Source organism: Heloderma suspectum, chromosome 2, assembly GCF_057233095.1.
Source record: "Heloderma suspectum isolate Gila_16-S chromosome 2, 16-S_ref, whole genome shotgun sequence".
NCBI classification, from domain to species: domain Eukaryota; kingdom Metazoa; phylum Chordata; class Lepidosauria; order Squamata; family Helodermatidae; genus Heloderma; species Heloderma suspectum.
The window spans coordinates 402,367,190-402,390,664 of record NC_139459.1 but is presented as its reverse complement, the minus strand read 5'-3'; the positions used below and the strand labels follow the sequence as shown (position 1 = coordinate 402,390,664).

General features: G+C 47.8%; 3 protein-coding genes across 3 annotated transcripts; all 3 read left to right on the top strand.

Moving 5' to 3' along the window:
• Positions 1-2,016, top strand: LOC146356665 (vomeronasal type-2 receptor 26-like). Its single transcript, XM_084832653.1, has 2 exons — positions 1-320; positions 946-2,016. The coding sequence occupies exons 1-2, from the start codon at positions 6-8 to the stop codon at positions 1,183-1,185; spliced, it is 555 nt and encodes a 184-aa protein (XP_084688779.1). The 5' UTR covers positions 1-5; the 3' UTR covers positions 1,186-2,016.
• A 976-nt stretch (positions 2,017-2,992) lies between these two features.
• LOC146356664 (vomeronasal type-2 receptor 26-like) lies at positions 2,993-4,830 on the top strand. The gene is made up of 3 exons (XM_084830246.1): positions 2,993-3,181; positions 3,602-3,728; positions 3,907-4,830. The coding sequence occupies exons 1-3, from the start codon at positions 2,993-2,995 to the stop codon at positions 4,809-4,811; spliced, it is 1,221 nt and encodes a 406-aa protein (XP_084686372.1). The 3' UTR covers positions 4,812-4,830.
• A 7,270-nt stretch (positions 4,831-12,100) lies between these two features.
• Positions 12,101-23,270, top strand: LOC146356663 (vomeronasal type-2 receptor 26-like). Its single transcript, XM_084830245.1, has 7 exons — positions 12,101-12,429; positions 16,160-16,337; positions 17,149-17,358; positions 17,704-17,964; positions 19,311-19,541; positions 19,998-20,124; positions 21,958-23,270. Exons 1-7 carry the CDS (start codon positions 12,101-12,103, stop codon positions 22,851-22,853), a joined length of 2,232 nt encoding a protein of 743 aa, XP_084686371.1. The 3' UTR covers positions 22,854-23,270.
• Positions 23,271-23,475: the final 205 nt, after the last annotated feature.

The following is a 23,475-nucleotide window of genomic DNA, read 5'->3' as shown; positions in this document are numbered from 1 at the left end:
TGACAATGTGGCACTCTTTTTTTACCAGAAAAGGAGACACAGAGTACTGGAAGATTCTGCCCTTCTTGTTGGCCACCCAGGAGATCAACCAGAGTCCCAGACTCTTACCCAACATAACCCTGGGCTACGACATCCATGACAACTATTTTGATGCAAGAATGACTTCGGATGCCCTGCTAGACCTGCTGTCTCCTGGGCAGGGAAATGTTCCCAACTACAGCTGTGGAAGAAGGCATCACCCATTGGCTGTTCTGGAAGGTTCTGACCCTGACATCTCCATCCAGATTTCAACCATGCTGGGCATCTACAAAATCCCTCAGGTGCAGACGGGGGAGTTATTTACAGGCTGAGTCTGACTCTACTTGGGCTTCTCTCCAAAGAAATCAAAATGTTCTCCAGAGAATGTCAATGAGAGCTTCCGCCACCCATGAGAATAGGGGAACTGGATCCACAGTGGGGTGCAGAGTGATAGGGTTCCCATCCCCTCATTGGGTCTGAAAGTGTATTGAGGGCACAGAGGGCATTTGTGAAAGGAATCTGTGAAAGGAAAGGCAGCCAGAGAAAAGAGCGGGGAAGGAGGGACTACTTTGCAGCTGCTGGTCACCCCTGAAAATCAAGCTTGTTCCTATTCCAGGTTCCAGTTCTTGGCCACATTCAAAGCTGCTGGGAAAGTGGGATGAGCTATTGGGAACTTGCTTCCCTTATGGACAATCAGGAGAAGCTCCGTAGCTTCGGGCATCTTCACTTTTCACTGTTCTGTCATCCTGCAGCCTGAATATCTTATTCACCAAAAAATTCTGACTATTTGTTCCACTGGTATGAAAGATGGCACAGATATTTCCAGTTCATTGGTGTCATCTGACCAGCTTTCAGAAGTATCCAATGAAGAACTGAAATTTGGTTGTGAAGCAAAACAAACCACCCATCTCTCCCTTTCTTTTCCAGATTAGTTATGCTTTTGTTTCTCATGATGTGAGCGATAAAGCTCAGTTCCCTTTCTTCTACCGGATGGTGCCTAAGGAAGGAAGCCAGTACCCAGGGATCGCCAAACTGCTCCTGCATTTTAGATGGAAGTTGATCAGTCTCATTGCTCCAGACACCGACAACGGAGAGAGATGCATGAGGGCCTTGACCCCTGAACTCATCAGGGACGGTGTTTGTGTTGCTTTCTCACAAAGCATCTAAGGACTGAGTACAAATGAAATGGACATCTCTCAGGCTTCATTCCACCACTGGAGACAAGTCAATGTCTTTGTTTATTGTGCAGAGACTAGATACTTCTTGCTTGGACTAAATGTTATGCAACTGCATGTTGAAATATTGATGAAACCCATTGTAGGGAAAGTCTGGGTCACAACGGCCTTGTGGGACTTTGCCTTGGAGTTGTCATCTAATCGTCCTTCACTCCAACGTATCCTTGGTCTATTTTCCTTCACTCTCCAGCAAAATAAAAGGTCAAAATATGATGGCTTTTCACACTTTTGCTTTATTCTCAAGCAGTTTGTGAAGAAAGCATTTAAGTGTGCCTATTCAAAGCATGCATTGTCTGTGAAAGGCTGGCCAAGATGCAGAGCGAATGAGAAACTGGAGACCCTTCCAGAAGAGGTTGTGGAAAGAACCCTGTCTCTTGACAGCTATATCATTTACAACACTGTCCACGCTGTGGCCCGTGCCTTGGATGCTGCTTATTTGTCCAGATCCAAGAGGAGGGTGGCGGAAGATGGAGACAGGCTGGACGTCCAAAGGCTGCAGCCATGGCAAGTATTCCCTTTCCCATCACCAGTATCCCTCCTGAATCAGTGGTACAATTCAAGCATGATCGCCCTGTATATAGAAGCTGTGAATACTGGAAAATGAGGTGGGTTGATACCTACCTGGCTCCACTGCTTCCCCTCCCTCCTTGCTTTTGCCTGTGTGAGTGAGTACATTTCTAATTTTTCTGGTGACTTTTATAATAGTGCGAAGCTGAATATTCCCCCATTATGTTGAATTAAAATTACCTTTTCCACAATGTGCAGAAAAGTATCTTGCATCTAGTTTTATCACATGTCAATAAGGATTTTCTGGCTAGAGCAATTTTTAAAAATCCACTTGTACAATATGACACCTGACACAAGGTATCCAGATTCGTTCCCAGACATATGCTGAACCTATAATGGTTGCAGCTCGCTTTCTGCGTGCCTACTACTCAAAACCAGTTCAGTGGAAGTTCCTACCAAGTTTGTGTGCATAGGACCTCAACCCTCATTACCTACCTGACAACTTGCTGCCTTTCAACTGGGCCGAGAATGTGCCCCATGGAGAGGTCGGCCTCCCTTTGCCAATGGTAATTCCAGGCCCAGATTGCTGGACTGATTTATACATCTACAATTTTTTAGCATTATTTTTTACATGTCTAGACTTCCCAATGGCCAAAATTGTCTGGGCGGTTTATAAAATATGAAAACCTTAAAATAAAATAGGAAACGTAATATAGAAACTATTTACATAAAACAATGGAAAAACAATCAACAACAGAAATCCCACGCCTGGTTTCTTATCATATGCTGTCAAATGCCCGGGAGTAGGGGAACATCTTAATGTGGTGCCAACAGGATGACATTGAGGGCACTGGATAAACTCAACGGAGGCTTGTTCCATAACTGATGGGCCACCACCACCCTTGCCTTGTTGCCATCCTCCATATCTCCCTCAGAGGAGGCACATGGATTGGGGCCTCAGGTGACGATCATAGTTCATGGGAAGGGTTTAGCTCCCTAAACTGCTTCAGCAGAGAAAGGGCATTCAGGGATGAGATGAGGTCCCGTGAGAATGTGAAGAGACACCCCCAACAACTTGGGTCTGGACCCAGTCCGGAGCCATAGAAGATTCAAGCATGTAATGGGTAGAACTGAGAAATCAAGTGTGGTTTCTGGTTTCCTCCATGCTGGTGTTTTCTCTGCCATTCTAGCTTCACTAATTCCTGAGACACTCCCAGTTTCATAATGATTCCATGGACAGAGTGTATTTGGATGAGAACGCAGACCTGGCAGCCGCCTTTGACATCGTGAACTGGGTGAAGTTCCCCAACAGGTCTGTGGTTAAAGTGAAGTTTGGGAGTATGGAAAGATGGGGATCCCCAGCAGGCCTCAAGTTCACCATTGATCAGGATGCCATTGTGTGGCCCCAATGGTTCAACAAGGTGAGGGAAGCAATGCCGTTCATTCCATGATATTTATTTTCCATCTCTTAACCTCTGCTAAATCTAGCAGGTTCCCGGTCAGCCTGAAAGTTCCAAGTAGCGGCAGTTTTTCAAGATCTCAGAGAGAGGGGATCACTTTCCCAGCTCTGCTTCCCAGCTGTGGGCCAGAAGGATGTCCTTCAAACACAGGCTGCAGGCTACTTGGGACTTATCTCTCCAATTGAACAGCACCACAAGTCTATATGGCACTTTATGGACCACAAGAGGACATGTCCCTTCAGATTCCACACAAAGGAAACAAGAAAGGACTTCATGTTCAATCCTGGAGACCCTGTTGTGCCGTTTGAACTGTGTCTGTCATTTCTGTAGCTAAATTGGCCCCAACGCATTTTCCTTGATGGTCCTTGTTTCTGTGCGTAGGCTCTGCCTCATTCCAGGTGTGTGGAAAGCTGCCGCCCAGGATCCGTCAAGGTGGTTCAGGAAGGAAGGCCGGTTTGCTGCTATGACTGTCCTCCCTGCACAGAAGGGACCATTTCCAGCCAGGAAGGTGGGTGACTCCAGAGGAAAATGTAGCCCATGCAGAGGAGGGTAAAGATCCACTCAGACATGTTCACTGAAGCTTTTCTTAAAGGCATTTCTGCACTTGGATCCTTTATTGCAATAGCCACAATTTATTTCACAAAACTACTCATGAAAATCATGAGATGTTTCTTTTGTTTTTCCAGATGCAGACCATTGCACCAAATGTCCGGATGATCAGCATCCAAACAAGTACCGAGATGAATGTGTCCCCAAGGATATCACCTTCCTGTCCTATGAAGAATATTTGGGTATCATCCTGGCTTCTTTTGCCCTGTTCTTGTCCTTAACCACAGGCTTTGTTTTAGGAATCTTCATAAAATACCTGGACACTCCCGTAGTCAAAGCCAACAACCAGGACCTCTCCTACATTCTCCTCATCTCCCTCCTGCTTTCCTTCTTGTCCTCCTTCCTCTTCATTGGCCGGCCAAGGAAAGCGACCTGTCTCCTCCGGCAAATGGCCTTCAGCATCATCTTCTCAGTTGCTGTCTCTTCTCTGCTGGCCAAAACCATCACTGTGGTGCTGGACTTCCTGGCCACAAAGCCAGGGAACAGGGTGAGGGGATGGCTGGGGAAGAGTTTGGCCAACTCCATTGTCCTTTTCTGTTCCAGTGTCCATGTTGTCATCTGCACCATCTGGCTGGGAATCTCTCCCCCATTCCCAGACTCTGACATGCACTCGCAGCCTGGACAGATCATCCTGCAATGCAACGAAGGGTCTGTCAGCTTGTTCTATGCTGCCCTTGGCTACATGGGCTTCCTGGCTGCCCTCTGCTTCATGGTGGCTTTCCTAGCCAGGAAGCTGCCTGGGGCTTTCAAAGAAGCCAAGCTGATCACCTTCAGCATGCTGGTCTTCTGCAGTGTTTGGATGTCCTTTGTGCCCACCTACCTGAGCACCAAGGGGAAATACATGGTAGCTGTGCAGGTCTTCTCTATCTTGGCCTCCAGTGCTGGCTTGCTGGGCTGCATCTTTCTTCCCAAGTGCTACATTATTGTACTGAGGCCAGATCTGAATACCAAGGAGCATCTTATGCTGAAAACAAAAGAATAAATCTGATTGTATTGTTTCCATGTATAGCTGTGGCCTGCCATTTTTATAGGTGTGTGCAAGCACCACAGCCCCCTCTACTGGTCGGAGTTGATATTGCAGTCTTATGATGAGTCGTCCTTTTGAAACTGAAACTTGCTAGCTTTGGACTATCATCACTTTGAATTCTACTGCCCCAGACACATCCCACTTCATGCAAATGACCCTCAGGACTCTCCCCGTTGGTACCAGGGATGCAAAAATGGAAATTGCAAAAGTCATGGCTTAGTCCTTGTTGTCATGACATTGTCAAAAGACAACTCCTTCCCCCTCCCCTGCCATTTCCCTCTCCCCACTCCTCAAGGGGGGGAGGGGGAACAGGCAGGGAGGAGGTAGAAGAGGCCCATTATGGTGAAACCCAATGATTCTTCCCTACTGCCCCTTCCCCATGGTTCCCTTGATGGAATTGCCCTCTCCTGCCTTTATAACTGGAGGTAGTAAATAGCCATCATGACTAGTAGTCATTGAGATCTTCATCTCCTGCATGAATTTTTCCAACGCCCTTTTCAAGCCATATCATCCCCTGTAGGGATGTACAAATTGTGTACCTTCCGTGCCGCTTGACTTCCGCAGTTTGCGGCCAGTGCTCCGTACCGTCATTCACAAGCCCCCGGAATTCTCCTCTTTTTTTTCCGCTCTGAAAGTTACGAAGATAAATCCGTACCGACAGCCATAGTTCCGGCGCCCAGCCATCTCCTTGAGTCTGCATAACTTCCATAAGAAAGGCTATTTTTCGTAGATATTTACGTATTTTTTCCCCTGCCCCGAGACCAGCAGTAATTACTTTCAGCCAAAACACTTCCTCCTCCTCAGGACTTCCCAAAAGAACGCTGCCCCAGGTGTGCCTGAGTGATGCACTCTTGGTTTAATGCAAAGCTGTTTGAAAGAAAGAAAGAAAGAAAGAAAGAAAGAAAGAAAGAAAGAAAGAACCTTTTAAAACAAGCATGCCAGTCTGGAGCCCTGCACGAGTATTATTCCCCCTGCTAGGCTTTCTATTTCCACATCCAGCCTTGTTGTTGACATTGTGAGGCTAAAATGGAGAGGAGAACTAACTCTGTGCATGTCTACTCAGAAGTAAGTCTTACTGAGTCCAATGCGACTTACTCCTACACATCTCAGCACCCCACTTGCCCCCAGCTCAGCTTTGTATTTCCACATCCAGCTCATGATCAAACCTCCTGTTAGTTATCTCAGAAGACCCTTGGGTGAATGGGGGGGGGTTTCCAGGGAACAGCTGGATGGAGGGAGATTCCACACGCACAAACATAATGGAAGAATACATTTCTTCATATTCCCTGGTTCTTCAAATATTCTTCAAATTCCTCATTTTGTCCATTCCCTGAGCATGTGCAGAGTGTGCTTTTTATTCAAACAAAGAGAAGGCTGCTGATCTTTCTGCTCATGCTGCATTTGTACAAGTGTGACTGCTTCAGAAAGAACTTCCCATTATACTGTCTCTTTTTCTTCATGAGTTTAACAGAAGTATGGTGTAGTGGTTAGAGTTCAGCCCAAAGTCACCCAGTCAGTGAGATAACTAACAGGACATTATGAAGTAAGACTTACTTCTGAGTAGACATGCATTGACTTGGTTCTCCTCTCCATTTTAGCCTCACAATGACAACAACAACGCTGGATGTGGAAATAGAAAGCTTAGCAGGGAGAATAATACCTGGTGCAGGGCTCCAGACTGGCATGGTCATTTTAAAAGGTTTTTCCCTTCTTTCCAACAGTGTTGCTTTAACCCAAGAGTGCATCGCTCAGGCACACCTGGGGCAGCCTTCTTTTGGGAGGCCCCAGGGAGGAGGAAGTGTTTTGGCTGAAAGTAAAGGGAGACGGAGGATTGCAATTGAAAAAGAGCACCCACAAAAAAAATTGTTTAAAAAAAACACAAAACTTAGGTATTTTTATCAGAATATACTACCTTTACTTTTTATTTATGAAAATTCCGCGACTCTTTGCGGATGACAAAAAAAAAGCCGCATGACAGCTGGCTCCGCAGGACGTCGTGGTGCCGTCCCACAGAGGATTCCGTGGCATGGACTGAAGGGACTCTCTGACATCCCTACACGGCGCTCAGTTAAACTATGGAATTTGCTCCCACAAGATAGCAAGATAGTGAGGGCCACAAATTCACATGGTTTTAAAAGGGGATTGGGCAAATTCCTGGAGGAAAAGGCTGTCAATGGCTACCAGTTCTGATGGATCTATGCTACCTCCAGCACTAGAGGCAGTGAGCTTATGTACACCAGTTGCTGCTGGGGAACATGGGTGGGAGGGAGCCGTTGCACTCATGTCCTGCTTGTGGTCTTCCCAGTGGGTGTCTGGTTGGTGTGCTCGGCTAGCTAGGCCTTTGGTCTGATCCAGCTTCAGGCTCTTCGTTTGTTCTTACAATCATAGGGATGGACGAAAGTCCCTTACCTCGTCCCGCAGCTTATTTCGGGGTGGGGGGGAGGCGCTTCGTTTCTCCCCAAAAAAATTCTTGGCAGGTGGGGAGGCGCCCCACCCCTCCCCACTGAAGTTCTGGCCAGGGGGAAGCCCCCTGTCTTCCCGGCCGCGAAAGAAAAAAATAAAGGGTAAAAAAAAAAAAAGTGATAGGCTACGTACATGGTGGCTGTGCAGGTCTTCTCCATCTTGGCCTCCAGTGCTGGGCTGCTGGGCTGCATCTTTCTCCCCAAGTGCTACATTATCATCCTACGGCCTGATCTGAATACAAAAGAGAATCTCATGATGAAAACAAAAGAATAAATCTGATTCATAGTGTTTCTAGACACACCAGTAGTCTGCCATTTTTATAGGTGTGTGCAAGCTTTGGATTTGGATTTCTGAAGCGGTTTGTGACAGCCTCCTTTTTGTGCAACCCATAATACCACAGCCCCCTCTACTGGTCAGAGGTGATATTGCAGTCTTATGCTGAGTCGTCCTTTTGAAACTGAAACTTGCTAGCTTTAGACAATCATCACTTTAAATTCCACTGCCCCGGACACATCCCACTTCAAGCAAATGACCCTCAGGGCTGTCCCCCTTGGTCCCAAGGATGCAAAAATCACAATCACAAAAGCACATGGCTGAATCCTTGTTGTCATGACACTGTCAAAAGAAAACTCCTTCCCTCTCCCCTTCCTTTCCCCTCTCCTCACTCCTCAAGGGGGGGGAGGGACAGGCAGGAGGGAAGTGGAGGAGGCCCATTATGGTGACACCCAATTATTCTTCCCTAATCCCCCTTCCCCATGGTTCCCTTGATGGAATCGCCCTCTCCTGCCTTTGTAACAGGAGGTACTAAATAGCCATTATGACTAGAAGTCATTGGTATCTTCTCCTGCATGAATCTTTCCAACCCCCCTTTCAAGCCATATCACCCCATGTAAGGTGCCTTTTAGTGAAAACTCTTAGTCTCTAACTCTTTCTGTGTGTGTGTGTGTGTGTTTATACATTATAAGCAATCCTGCCCAATATAAGCAAAATAGAGCAGCAAGAGAAAAGACCAAGGCAGCCAGAAGATGTTATGGCCCCTCACCTACCCCAGCCTCTCAGGATCCCTGACCACTGGCCATGATGGCTGGAGCTGATTGGAACTGAAGTCCAAGTCATCTGGAGGGCCACAGTTGGGGAAGTCTGCTCTTCCCCAAAGGCCTCTGTAACACAAGGGTTTGAACAGGCCAGGATGGAAGAGACAGGCCTTTGAGAGGGTCCCAGAGCTCAGCTGCAGTGGCCAGAGTGATCCCCATTCCCTGCTCAACCTCCAACAACCCAAGGGGGGGTCAGGGAATTCCCAGGAGCACAGAGGAGCCAAAGTGGCCAAGTCTAGGGATGTACGAAAATCACTTATCTTTTCAAAGGGTGACATTCATGGTGGGGGGGAGGCACTCCATCCCTCCCCCTGAAATTCTCTCTAGCCTGCTCCGCTCTGTGGAGATTCCACAGAGCTGCCAGCTGGGGCTGCCCGCAGCCAGACAACCAACCTCTGGGCAGCCTGCAGGGACGCAAATGGCGGCAGCCGTAGCCACCGCCATTTGTGTCCCTGTATTTTGCCTTGATAGGCTACATAAATATTTATGTAGCCTATCACAGCAAAACAAAAACAAAAACAGCAAATTTGCGTTCCCTTTTTTTTGCTGTGTGGTAGGCTATGTAACCCCTTCATGGATCACTGCCTTGTTGTGGTGAAGGGGTTTGCGTAACTCAGTGAAGCCATAAGCTATGCCATGCAGGGCCACCCAAGACGGACAGGTCATGGCAGAGAGTTCTGACAAAATGTGGTCCACTGGAGAAGGAAATGGCAACCCACTCCAGTATTCTTGCCAAGAAAACCCCATGGAACGTATCACAAGGCTAAAAGATATGCATGCGTATATCCGTCAGAAACTTTGCAGGTTTCTTGCCTGGGGGACACCTCTAATGAACTGTGCATTTTCACACAAAGTTACCCAAAAACTATTGGCAAAGAGGTAGGGATGTACGAAACTCTTACTTAGCTCCACGCTGGGCAATCCGCGGTGGGCGGAGGCACTCCGTCCTTCCCCCCAGAATCCTCCCCAGCCGGCTCCGCTATGCGGGGACACCACAGAGCCACCAGCTGGGGCCACCCGCAGCCAGACACCCAGCTGCTGGGCTGCACAGGGACTCAAATGGTGGCCGCCGTAGCCGCCACCATTTGTGTTTGTGACTTTAGCCGTGACAGGCTACATCAATATTTACACAGCCTATCATGGCTAAAGACACAGACACAAATGGCGGCAGCTACGTTGGCCGCCATTTGCGTTCCTTCCTATTGCTGTGATAGGCAATGTATATATTTATGTAGCCTATAACGGTAAAAGACAGGGGTGTAAATGGTGGCGGCTACGCCATTTGCAACCCTGCCCTGAGCTGGGATAGGCTACGTAGATACTTACGTAGCCTATCACAGCTTGCCAGGGATGCAAATGGCAGCCAGCGTAGTGGCCACCATTTGTGGCCACAGCCCGACAGCGGCTGGAGCGGCCGGAGCCACCGCTGCCATTGGAGCTGCCACTGCCGGAGCCGCCACCACCACTGGAGCCACAACCAGGTAGGCTCCATTTCGCGGGGCTTTCGCGGGGTGGTGGGCCGGGTTGCTCCGTTCTGCCATGGATTCTGGGGGGCCGAATTCACTGGAATTCAGCCCCCCTGGTGTCCATGGCGGAATTCTCTAACATCCCTAGGAAGAGGTGAATGGAATGGAAAGAAAATCACTCTCTCCACCAAATTGAAGAACTCCCCTTCCACATGAACTGCTGCAATTATCCTTCTGAAACTTTGCTGGTTTCTTACTTAGGGACAACTCTAGGCTGTCTGTAATTTTCAGAACAGTGGTCCACAAGGATAATAGGGAGATAAGTATGTCCTCTTTTGGAGACCTCAAAAACCCTTGTGGCTTTCATTCTGAACTTTGGCAGACACGATCTTCTCTGATAGGGCAATGAATCCTGAATTCTTTATCCACTTCTTCCAAGTAATAAAAATGTTATTGGCAGTTCGCTATAAAAGGAAATCAAAATATAAACGCTGCACCTATTTTTCGGACGTTGGGCAGGTATAATCCCCTTCTCAGGGGCTACTGTGCCTGGAATTATCACCCAGTTCTGATAAAGAGGAAAAGGTACAGTTTTTTTTTCTAGTTTCCAATGTCAGTCAACAGGTAGCATAAAGCCTCATTTTTCCAAACATTGACTCAGGTTTGGTGCTGAGCTAAAGTGGTGTGACACCATTTGGCCCGAGCAGAAGCAAGATGGTTTCCAATATGCTAAATTGGGTGTCTGAGAACACACGTCTTATGTATGCATGTATGTATGTATGTAATCTCTACACACACACAAGCATGCCACATGCACACACCACTCAAACACACACAAACACACACGTGTGTGTGTGTGTGTGTGTGTGTATATATATATATATATATATATATGCATACATATATATACATATATATATATATATATATACACACATATATATACTTTAGAGGTGTGCTTAGACATAGATAGATAGATAGATAGATAGATAGATAGATAGATAGATAGATATGCAACTGTGTGTTTTGGGCCTGTGCCCCAGATCATTGAAGAATCTAGCAACACCCCTGATCTTTATCCTGGTTCACATGAAGGTGTTCCACAGGTAAAGGCCAGGCCAAGCTCACCTGTCCCCCCCCCACCCACCGGCCCAAGTCAAGCGTGTCGAGCGGCATCTGTGAGTTGTGGGAAAAAAATTTCTCCAGCCGAATGGAGAGTTCAGGAAATTGCAGAGGTGATGCAACTTTCTCCACACATAATTGTCAAAATCATAGTGGTTTATTTTTCTTTCTGCCAAACCTCAAGGGGCTCTTTTTTCAAATCGCCCCTTTGAGTCCACTGAGGTAAACATCAGAATACTGAGCAACATGAAGTGGCGTCTTGCACAGGCCTTCTGAGCCACTGAGAGCTTGGCTGAGCTTGAGGTCAGGTGAGGAGGGCTCTGCGGCTGTGTGGAGTGGATTTGCTCTCAACCCGCCCAGATGTGAAGTCTTGCTTGCCTGGCCTCATCTGTGCAGGGAAAGCCACTGACCCCTCTGGCTTGCAAGAGGACTTTGCCTTCCCCGCATTCCACATTCAGTTAGCTCAGAGGAGCTGTGAGGAGGATGGAGGCTGTGCCAGGCACACCCAGAACGAGAACGCTGCTGCTCTCGCTTCTGCTGCTGCCCCAGGCCACCTGCGGGATGCTCCGGGCCAGATGCCCCTTGACTTTGGAAAGGGATGAATCGGCCCCGCTGAACCACTACAGGCCAGGGGACCTCCTCGTTGGCGCTGTCATCTATGCCACAGGAGTTTCCTTTCTACCGTCCAAATTCAACAAGCCCCCATCTACCAGGATTCAGTGGTAAGTCATTCTGTGTGCGAGTTGGAGGGGAGTTGCTGATGCTCCACCAGCTACTAATTTCATGAGCTCCGCTTATCCCGAATGGCCCAGGACCATCATCACCCCATTTTGTGCCCAGCCTGCTGGCTCATTTTTAGCAGTGTGGCAACATAATACAGAGCAATTTGATGTGCTGTCATCTGGGTGTGCAAAAGGAAAATCTGCTCCTCCTTCCTAACCCATGTGAGCAGACCCAGGCTGTGGCTCAGTGGGGAGAGCACTTCTCCCCCCCCACCCCCCAGGACTGTCCAGTAAGACTGCAAATGTTTGTCTGGACACCAACTTCTCTGAGGAAGTGTCAAAAGAGCTGAGTATGTTTACCCAGACGAAGGGGAGACATGAGAGCAGTCCACAAATATCTCACAGGTTTTTGTGCCGAAGATGGAGCAGGATTGGACTCTGTTGCTCTCGTGGGGAAGACTAGAACCAAAGGTTGGCAGTCGCAGGAAGCAGAATTGGGCCAAACGTTAGGAGAAAGTAACATAGCAACCTGCTGCCCTCTAGGCCCTTTGGATTACTATTCTCAGCATTCCTACCATTTTCCGTGCCGGCTGGGGATGGTGGGAGATGAAGTCCAAAACAGCTGGGGACACCGGGTGCGGGAAGTCTGCCTTAGGAGAAGCTTCCTCATGAAACAAGCTGTTGAGCAGTGGAACAGGCAGCCTCGGTAAGTGGCGGGTGTCTCTCCTTGGAGGGGTTTCAGCAGAGTTGGCCACCTCTCAGGGATGCTGTTGTTGCGTCCTACACTGCAGATCCTGCACTGAGCAGGGGGCTGAGCTAGATGGCCTCCAAGGTCCCTTCCAAGTATGAACTTCTAGGAAGTCACTCTTCAGTCCTCTGGCCAGCCTTAGGGTAGGTTACATATTGGTGTTGTAATATGTTTTTGGTGATAAAAATGGGAGGATGTGGGATTTTTAGCTTCTGCCTGTAGTTGCAGGTGAGGTGCTTCTGCTGCTGTGTTTCTGAGAGGCGGTGGAGGGACTTCCCTTGATTTGCAGGTTGAGATAACAACAGTGGGCTACATTGCAGGGTTGTTGTCACACCACCTCAGCTTTTAACAGCACACAAGACATTATATGCCCAGTAAGTGTCTTGGAATTCTTGAACTAACTAAAAATAGCATTGAAGATATGATGTGCTTTCAGTACCTTAAAGCACAAGATAAAAGCTAAGGATTGCAGAGCTGCAGTAAAATTAACCTCCCTCAGGGGCAATGTAGATGAATTCTTCTTCTTCTTCTTCTTCTTCTTCTTCTTCTTCTTCTTCTTCTTCTTCTTCTCCCTCGCCTTCATCTTCTACTTGCTGTTGTGTTGTTATTATGACACAGTGACTTTGGAATGTAGCCCGCCACAGACAACTTAGGACAGAAATCTCAGAAGAGATGCAGAGCAATTTACTTCAGGAAGAGGAGGAAGGGACATATGAACATAAGAAGAGCCCTGCTGGATCTGACCCAGGGTCCATCTAGTCCAGCATCCTATTCACATAGTGGCCAACAAGCTGCCCATGAGGAAGCCACAAGGAAGACATGAGTACACAGCACCCTCCTGCCCATGTTCCCTAGCAACGGGTGTACACGGACTCACTGCCTCTGGTACTGGAGGTAGCATGCAGCCATCAGGACTAGTAGCCATTGATAGCCTTACCCAGCTTGTCCCAAAACATTCCCCAGTGCCTAACAAATCTGAACCCCTCCTCCCTCCACCACCGTCTCGTCCTCACTTTGAGACTCCTCGGCTTTGCCTCTCTTGCTGGCCCTGTGCGTGGAACAGGTAGCATTTCTGAGAAAGCCACCTTGGTGGTCCTGGATTCCAGCCTCCTACCTAGCAACCTAGATTTGGCTTCCAGGACGTCATGACTACATTTCCTCACATCGTTGGTACCAACATGGACCACAGCCACTGACTCCTCCCTGGCTATGCTATCTAGAGGATGCATGATGTCCACAACCTTCACATCAGGCATCATCATCATCATTAATTGTTACATTTGTATTCTGCCCCACAGCCAAAGCTCTCTGGGCAGTTTACAAAGGTTAAAACATTAAAAGTACAACATGCACAATTTAAAAATTCACTCTGCGATCTTCACACCATCATAGACCCAGCTGTCTATGTGTCTAATGACTGAATCTTGCCAATACCACAAGCCTCCCTCCCTGCTAGGGATGTCAGAGAATTCCACCCGAATTTTAAATGGGATCGAATTCTGACAAATCCTGTCCGCGGAATCCTCCTCAGAACAGGGTGGCCCGGTTGACCCAGACTGGAGCTTACATGGACCCCTTTTTTTTGTCTGCCAAATGGCAGATTTTATGAAAATAGTTACGGAAAAATCCATAAATCGGAAATGGAGGACGAAGAACGCGAACGGCTTTACCCTTTTTATGAGGCATTTCCCAGAGGCTTTCTTTCTCTGGGGCTGAGTCATACATAGAAATCTTCCATCTTTTCTGTTTATTTTCTGTGGAGGTCAGGTGAGGTCCGGTCAGGTCCGGTCAGGTCAGGTCAGGTGAGGTCAGGTGACCGGAAGTTAAGTGGGGAATCCCTGTGAAGGGCTTTAATCTTACAGAGACCGAGGGTGCACAAAAAGGATTTTTCAGCAGAAATTATGAAATTATTTATGTAAGTTCGAGGAGACGAAAAAAAATGGGGGTGGGGAATCCGGGGCAGGCAGATGGTGGAATGGGGAGGCCCTCGGCTCCATGGAATCCTAGCAGAGTGAAGCCGGTCCGTGAGGATCCCGGGGGGGAGGAACGGATCGCGTTCCCCCCCGCGGAGTCCCCACTGGAACGAACGATGGGGAATCCATACATCCCTACTCCCTGCAGAGGCATATCCTTGGCATTAGAGGATATTTGTCATTTGAGGAACAGGTCCTTTCTAAGGGATCATTTCCCTTTTCCTCAGAATTACTCCCTCCTACTCCGAGACCCCCTTTCTCCATGACAGCAGAGGAGCTGTCACCCAGGGATTGGGACACCACTGTTGACTCTCTGAAGGCCTCTTCCACCAATCTCTCTGCCTTTCTTAGATCTTCCAGGTTGGCGACGTTGTCTTCAAGGAGCTCATTACACACACCCATGACTTCCGTCCAGCAGGCAGAGAGTCAGAAATTTATTTATTTATTTGTGGCATTTCTATACCACAGAATTTAAAATCTCTCAGCAGCTCACAATATTAAACTGCAATTCAAAAAACAAAACATTAAAAACACTTTCAACGACAGTAAAAATCAAGGAGCAGTAAAATGGAGTTGCATGATTATTTGACTTGAAGTACCGGGAAAGCAGGGGTGAAGAAGTGTGTTTTCAGGAGGCGTTTGAAAGATGTCACATTTTCTGCTTCCCAAACTACACAAGAGAGGGTTTTCCAGATGCCAGGTGCTGCTACATACATGTGGCACTCCATGCAATACATGGGACATCCCCAACACCTGTGCTGCCATTCTATCTTCATTACTTATTTTAAAATGAATTGCTTTGGTTGGGTTTTTTTACCTGGAAAACTAACTTGTTACTAGATGAAGATGGGGTATTTATTTATAGGTTTGTTTGTTTATACAGTTACTTACTATGAGCAGGGAGGGAAGAGTCAACTGCCCTGGTCTCCTCGCCTTGTTGCAAAACTCGCACGGGGGCTTAGCTCTGTGTGCTGACACTTTGGCACGATGGCTGAGATGCCTTGGCACGGGGGCAGCAACTCAAGGGAGGTCATGATTACAAGTCATCTCCCCATTCTCATTCTGTCTCACGGACACACAATATTTATTCAGTTATTTCCTTCCTGATTTAGATGCTGCTTGTTCTGTTTTACCAAAAGTGAATCCAGGCAACCCCCCCCCCCACACACACACACACACCTGAATTTAACTATATTCCAATCCCCTTAGAACAGCCTTCCCAACCTAATGACCCTCAGATACCTTGTAGTTCAACTCCCTTCAGCTGCAGCCACCAAGGCCAATGGTCAGGCATACTGTGAGCTGTAGTCCAAAACAACTTGAGGGCTGGGGGAAGCTGTCTAAGGGGAACGCCCCATCATTTAAGAAATCTTCTCAATTTGTTGTCCTGGCACAATTTCTTGACTCCAGGGGTTGCACACATGCCTAATTCGAGCAATGGGCTGTACATCTGCTCTGGGGTTTTGTGTTGACATGGATCCTGGATCTTGACCCTCAGCAAAGGCTCTTCCCCCTTTTCCTGGCTGCCTCTACACAAGCAAAGCACTAAGTGGGGATTGGGTGTTGTGCTTCTGGTTTGGGCTCTGGATGACTGTTAGCATGAGGAACTTTCTGGAAATGTAACCCAGAGATATTTGCTTTGGAGTAAAAGAAGAAACAACTGAATATTCTTGTCTCCTTGCAGACAGGATGACAATGTGACACTTTTTTATCAGGAAAGGAGATACAGAGTACTGGAAGATTCTGCCCTTCTTGTTGGCCACCCAGGAGATCAACCAGAGTCCCAGACTCTTACTCAATGTCTCCTTGGGCTACGACATCCATGACAACTATTTCGATGCAAGAATGACTTCGGATGCCCTGCTAGACCTGCTGTCTCCTGGGCAGGGAAATGTTCCCAACTACAGCTGTGGAAGAAGGCATCACCCATTGGCTGTTCTGGAAGGTTCTGACTCGGACATCTCCATCCAGATTTCAACCATGCTGGGCATCTACAAAATCCCTCAGGTGCAGTGGGGGGAGTTGTTTACAGGCTGACCCTAACTCTGCTTGGGGTTCCCTCCAAAGAAATCAAAAAGTTATCCAGATAATGTCAATGAGAGTTTCCGTCACCCATGAAAATTGGGGAACTGGATCCACAGTGGGGTGCAGAGTGATAGGGCTCCCCTCCCCTCCTGGGCTCTGAAAGTGTATTGGGGGCACACAGGGGATTTGTGAAAGAAAACTCATGCATTCAAGGGAAAATCATGTAATTAACATCATGTTACCTGCCATGTGTGGTTTGCTCCTTATTCATGCTTTTAACTGAGAAAAGGAGGCAGCCAGAGAAAAGAGCGGGGGAGGGGACTACTTTGCAGCTGCCAGTCATCCCTGAAAATCAAGCATGTTCCTATTCCAGGTTCCGGTTCTTGGCCACATTAAAAACTGCTGGGAAAGTGGGACAAGCTGTAGGGACTTGCTTCTCCTATGGACACTCAGGAGATGCCCTGTAGCTTCGGGCATCTTCATTTTTCACTGTTCAGTCATCATGCCTGAATGTTTTATTCATCATAAAATTCTGACTATTTGTTCCACTGGTATGAAAGATGGCACAAAGATTTCCAGTTAATTGGTGTCATCTGACCAGCTTTCAGAAGTATCCAATGAAGAATTGAAATGTGGTTGTGAAGCAAAACAAATCACCCATCTCTTCCTTCTTTGCCAGGTCAGTTATGCTTTTGTTTCCCATGTTGTGGGTGATAAAACTGAATTCCCTTTCTTCTACCGGATGGTCCCCAAAGAAGGAGCCCAGTACCCAGGGGTTGTCAAACTGCTCCTGCATTTCAGATGGACGTTGATCGGTCTCATTGCTCCAGACACTGACAACGGAGAGAGATGCATGAGGGCCTTGACCCCCGAGCTCATCAGGAACGGTGTTTGTGTTGCTTTCTCACAAAGCATCTCAGGACTGAATACAAACCAAGTGGACTTCCCTCAGGCTTCATTCCACCACTGGAGACAAGTCAATGTCTTTGTTTATTGTGCAGAGACAAGATACTTCTTTACTGGACTAAACGTTATGCAACGGTATGTTGAAATATTGATGAAACCCATTGTAGGGAAAGTCTGGGTCACAACAGCTTTGTGGGACTTCGCCTTGGAGTTGTCATCTAGTCGTCCTTCTCTCCAACTTATCCTTGGTCTATTTTCCTTCACTCTCCAGCAAAATAAAAGGTCAAAATATGACGGTTTTTCACAGTTTTGCTTTATTATCAAGCAGTTTGTGAAGAAAGCATTTAATTGTACCTATTCAAAGCATACATTGTCTGTGAAAGGCTGGACAAGATGCAGAGAGAATGACAAACTGGAGACCCTTCCAGAAGAGGTCATGGAGAGAACCCTGTCTCTCGACAGCTACATCATTTACAGTACTGTCCAGGGTGTGGCACGTGCCTTGGATGCTGCCTATTTGTCCAGATCCAAGAGGATGGTAGTGGAAGATGGAGACAGGCTGGATGTCCAAAGGCTGCAGCCGTGGCAGGTATTCCTTTTCCCATCCAGCCTTGTGACACTGGCCCCTGAGGACTCTGCCCATCTGGCCACAATCCCAACATGGGCGCAGCCCCTCTGTCTCTGCCCTGACCCGTTCCCCGTGCTCCACCACTGGAGTCAGCCGTGCTGCTGCTCCTTCCTGCCTCCTTGACTGGGCTGCCAGTTTGACACCTACTGGGTCCACTGTTGCCCCTCCCTCCTTCCCTTTGTCTGTGTGAGTGTCATGGATGTAGTGCTGCCATCTGAAATGGTGTCTGGATACAAAGGAATGGTTCATGGACTGATGGCATTTGAGAGAAACGTACATTTCTATTTTGTCTGGTGACTTTTACAACAGTGCTAAGCTGAACATTCCCCCATTATGTTGAATTAAAATTACCTTTTCCAAAATGTGCAGAAAAGTATCTTGCATCTGGTTTTATTGCATGTCAATAAGGATTTTCTGGCTGGAACAATTTTTTAAAATGCAGTTGTATAATTTGATATCTGACACAAGGAATTTAGATTCATTCCCAGACATATGATAACATATGGTTGCAGGTCAATTTCTGTGTGCCTACTGCTCAATACCAGGTCCTCCTGAGTTCAGTGGAAGTTACTACCAGGTTTGTGTGTGTAGGACCTCGGCCTTCATTACCTACCTGACAACTTGCTGCCTTTCAACTGGCCGAGAATGTGCCCCATCAAGAAAGGTCGGCCTCCCTTTGCCAATGGTAACGAATCCAGATTGCTGAACTGAGTTATACACCTATACTAGTGTTATTTATTACATCTCTAGACTTCCCAATGGCCAAACCTGTCTGGGTGGTTTACAAAAGATTAAAACCTTAAAATAAAATAGAAAACATAATATACAAACTTTTTACATAAAACAATGGAAAAAACAATCAACAACAGAAATCCCACGCCTGGTTTCTTATCATATGCTGTCAAATGCCTGGAAGTAAAGGAAAGTCTTAGCCTGGAGCCAAAGGGATGACACTGTGGGCTCTGGATAAACTTCTGGGAGGCTTGTTCCATAACAGATGGGCCACCACCGAAAAGGCCCCTTGCCTTCTTGCCATCCTCCATATCTCCCTCAGAGGAGGCACCTGGATGGGGGCCTCAGGTGACGATCATAGTTCATGGGAAGGGTTTAGCTCCCTAAACTGCTTCAGCAGAGAAAGGGCATTTAGGGATGAGATGAGGCCCGTGAGAATGTGAAGAGACACCCCCATCCACTTGGGTCTGGAACCACTCCTGAGCCATAGAAGATTCAAGCATGTAACGAGTAGAACTAAGAAATCGAGTGTGGTTTCTCGTTTCACCATTCTGGTGTTTTCTCTGCCATTCTAGCTTCACCAATTCCTGAGAAACCCCCAGTTCTACAATGATTCCATGGGCAGAGTGTATTTGGCTGAGAATGCAGACCCGGCAGCCGCCTTTGACATCGTGAACTGGGTGAAGTTCCCCAATAAGTCTGTGGTTAAAGTGAAATTTGGGAGTATGGAAAGACGGGGATCCCCAGCAGACCTCAAGTTCACCATTGATCAGGATGCCATTGTGTGGCCCCAATGGTTCAACAAGGTGAGGGAAACAATTCCTTTCATTGCATGGTAATTATTTACCATCTCTTAACCTCTGCTAAATCTAGCAGGTTCCCGGTGAACCTGGAAGTTCCAAGTAGTGGCAGTTTTTCAAGATCTCAGAGAGAGGGGATAGTTTTCCCAGGTCTGCTTCCAAGCTGTGGCCAGAAGGATGCCCTTCAAACACAGACTGCAGTTTACTTGGTACTTATGTCTCCTTTTGAATAGCACCAAAAGTCTATACAGCACTGTTTGGACCATAAGAGGACATGTCCCTTAAGATTCGACACAAAGGAAACAAGAGAGGAAACTGGGAAGCTGCGTGTGCTCAGGCTTAGTTATGGGCTTCATGTTCACTCCTGGAGTCCCTGTTGGGCCCTTTGAACTGTGTCTGTCATTTCTGTAGCTAAATTGGCCCCAACACATTTTCCTTCATGGTCCTTGTTTCTGTGCATAGCCCCTGCCTCATTCCAGGTGCGTGGAAAGCTGTCGCCCTGGATCCGTCAAGGTGGCTCAGGAAGGAAGGCCGGTTTGCTGCTATGACTGTCCTCCCTGCGCAGAAGGGACCATCTCCAGCCAGGAAGGTGTGTGACTCCACAGGAAAAAGCAGCCCCAGTAAGGGGGGGTAAAGATCCACCCAGACATGTTCACTGAAGCTTTTCTTAAAGGCATTTCTGCACTTGGATCCTTTATTGCAATAGCCACAATTTATTTCACAAAACAACTCATGAAAAATAACCTGGGAGAATGGACTGAGGAGTGGGGTGGGGGGAGGCAGAAGATGGGGCAAGGATCAGCACCCCCAGCCTGAATCTGTCTCCTGCCCTTGACATTGGGTGCAAATCCTCCATGGTTAATATTGTGACGTTAATCCCCACTTCTCTGAGCGGTGAGAAATTGTTGGAGGGACTTGGGCCATGAGTCACTTAACCTGAAGTTGAAGGGTTGATATGTACCTGAATAAGGTGGGAGGGGATGTCTAAAAGGTTGCCCTGCCTTTTCCTTGTCTCCTCCCTCTACTTTCCTTTCTTCTTCCTCCTTCCTCCTCCAAGTGATGCTGACCATGGGGCTGACCACAGCCAACTTACCTTGAGAAGTCAGTTTGTTGTATCTCCAGTAAAGTCTGTTCCTAACCCACCACTCGAGCGTGTTTTGTCCACATCTGTGGTTACTGATGGTGGGCTGATTCGGACATCAGAAATTGCAGGGATGGAGTGTTTACCAAGGTTTGCTTTGCTTTGGAAGGTGGTCAGTGGAGGCTTGGTGGCATTTTGTAACATTTCAGTTTGTTCACAAATGCATTTAGGAATATAAGAAGAGCCATGCTGGGTCAGATCAAAGGCCCATCTGGTCCTGCACTGTATTCAGACAATGGCCCATGAAATACATCAATGGGAAACCCACAAGCAGGACATACACTAACACCCTCCCATCCATGTTCCCCATCAATGGCGTACATAGGCTTACTGCCTCTGATACTGGAGGTAGCACATAGCTGTCAGGACTAGTAATGTTTGATTGCCTTTTCCTCCAGGAATTTGTCCAATCCCCTTTTAAAGCCATCCAAACTGGTGGCCATCACAACATCTTGCGGAAGTGAATTCCATTGTTCAACACTGCATTGTGTGAAGGAGCCCTTCCTTTTATTGGTCCTACCTCTCCCAGCAAGCAGCTTCACAGGATGATCCTGTTTGAGCATAGGCTGAGCACAGCTGGAGGCACAGTTTAAACAATTCTGGATGTGGTGATGGGAGCTGTAGTCCACTGTTCCCAAATCTAGCACTGTAAAATGCTTGCAGATCCCACGTTCAGCTTCCTGTGACCCCGTTCGCATGACCCAACTACCTGCGGTTGGTTGTCAGCACTGTTTGTCTCACGGTGGCTTATCATGATGTGCAAACCAGCCCTGTGTCTCCTCCTCTGTGTCAATCAAACTCTGCTCTATTCTTTTTATAAGCTGTGGGAGGGGGGTGGGGAAGGCAGGAAAGCTCTTTCCCCAAATGGCTGTCCCCTTCCAGGGGAGTCACCAGGATCCTAGTCATCGTGGGCCATTGTCATGGAATATCCCTCAGAAGGAGGAGCTCCTTGGCAACCGTCTGAGGACTCAAAAGGCAATCTCCAGGAATACTGCTGGATCCTCTCACCTGTCCTCTTAAAACAAAATGATGGTTACAGCAGAAGTGGGGGACTCAATTTAGTTGCACGCCTTCCTAGCCTGCCCTCTGTGCCCTAAATGATATCAGGGAGTGGGCCAGGCCCCTGACATCATGTCATTCCCAGCCAACATACCATATCGATGATCCACAAAATGTGCAAAGCACACTCGGGCACCCCACATTCCCTGCATTTATTTGATGGAATGTAAAAGAACAGAGATGGCTAAGGGTGTAAGGGAGATGTTTCTCTTGTTTTTCCAGATGCAGACCATTGCACCAAGTGTTCAGATGATCAGCATCCAAACAAGGACCAAGATGAATGCATCCCCAAGGATATCACCTTCCTGTCCTATGAAGAACAGTTGGGTATCATCCTGGCTTCCTTTGCCCTATTCTTGTCCTTAATCACAGGCTTTGTGTTAGCAATCTTCATAAAATACCTTGATACTCCGGTAGTCAAAGCCAACAATCGGAACCTCTCCTACATTCTCCTTATCTCCCTCCTGCTTTCCTTCTTGTCCTCCTTCCTCTTCATTGGTCAGCCACAGAAAGCAACCTGCCTCCTCCGGCAAATGGCCTTCAGCATCATCTTCTCAGTTGCCGTGTCTTCTCTGTTGGCCAAAACGATCACTGTGGTGCTGGCCTTCCTGGCCACAAAGCCAGGGAACTGGGTGAGGGGATGGCTGGGGAAGAGTTTGGCCAACTCCATTGTCCTTTTCTGTTCAGGTGTCCAAGTTGTCATCTGCACCATCTGGCTGGGAATCTCTCCCCCATTCCTGGATTCTGACAGGCACTCGCAGCCTGGACAGATCATCCTGCAATGCAACGAAGGGTCTGTCTCCATGTTCTATGCTGCCCTTGGCTACATGGGCTTCCTGGCTGCCATCTGCTTCACAGTGGCTTTCCTTGCCAGGAGGCTGCCTGGGGCCTTCAATGAAGCCAAGCTGATCACTTTCAGCATGATGGTCTTTTGCAGCGTTTGGGTATCCTTTGTGCCCACCTACCTGAGCACCAAGGGGAAATACATGGTGGCCGTGCAGGTCTTCTCTATCTTGGCCTCCAGTGCTGGCTTGCTGGGCTGCATCTTTCTTCCCAAGTGCTACATTATTGTACTGAGGCCAGATCTGAATACCAAGGAGCATCTTATGATGAAATAAAGGTGCATGAAACCCCCTTACCTGAATTCTGCTGGGGTCTGGGGGGGCAATCTGGTCCTCCCTCCCCGGAATCCTCCCCCACTGCCTTCGCTCTGCAGCAAGTCTGCGGATCCACCAGCTGGGGCCAGCCGCTGCCAGACTTCCGGCTGGGTCCGGTCTTTGGCCGTGAATGGCATCCTACCTAACAGATGCCATTTGCATCCCTTTCCTTTGCCATGATAGGCTAAGTAAAGCTTTATGTAGCCTATCACCAAAGGGGTAGGGATGCAAATGTTTTCCACTAGGCTGGATGCCATTCACTTGCGAGGACTGGCCGCGGATAGACCCAGTGGTGCCAGGTAGGATCCGGCCAGGTCGGACTTCGCAGGGTGGCGGGGTGGGGTGGTCCATTCCACCATGGACTCAGGGGGAGTTGGATTCTTAGAATCCGGCCCCCCTGGAGTCCGTGGCAGAATTCTCTGCCATCCCTATGATGAAAACAGGATAAATTAGAACGCACCCCAATATTGAACTTTTTTCTGTGCTATATTCTGTCAAAAAGGACTTCATTCCAACTTCGGCCATCACCGGCGAAAACCTTTTTGCCATTTTAATGCTGCTATTTGTTTCTTTAACTGCTATT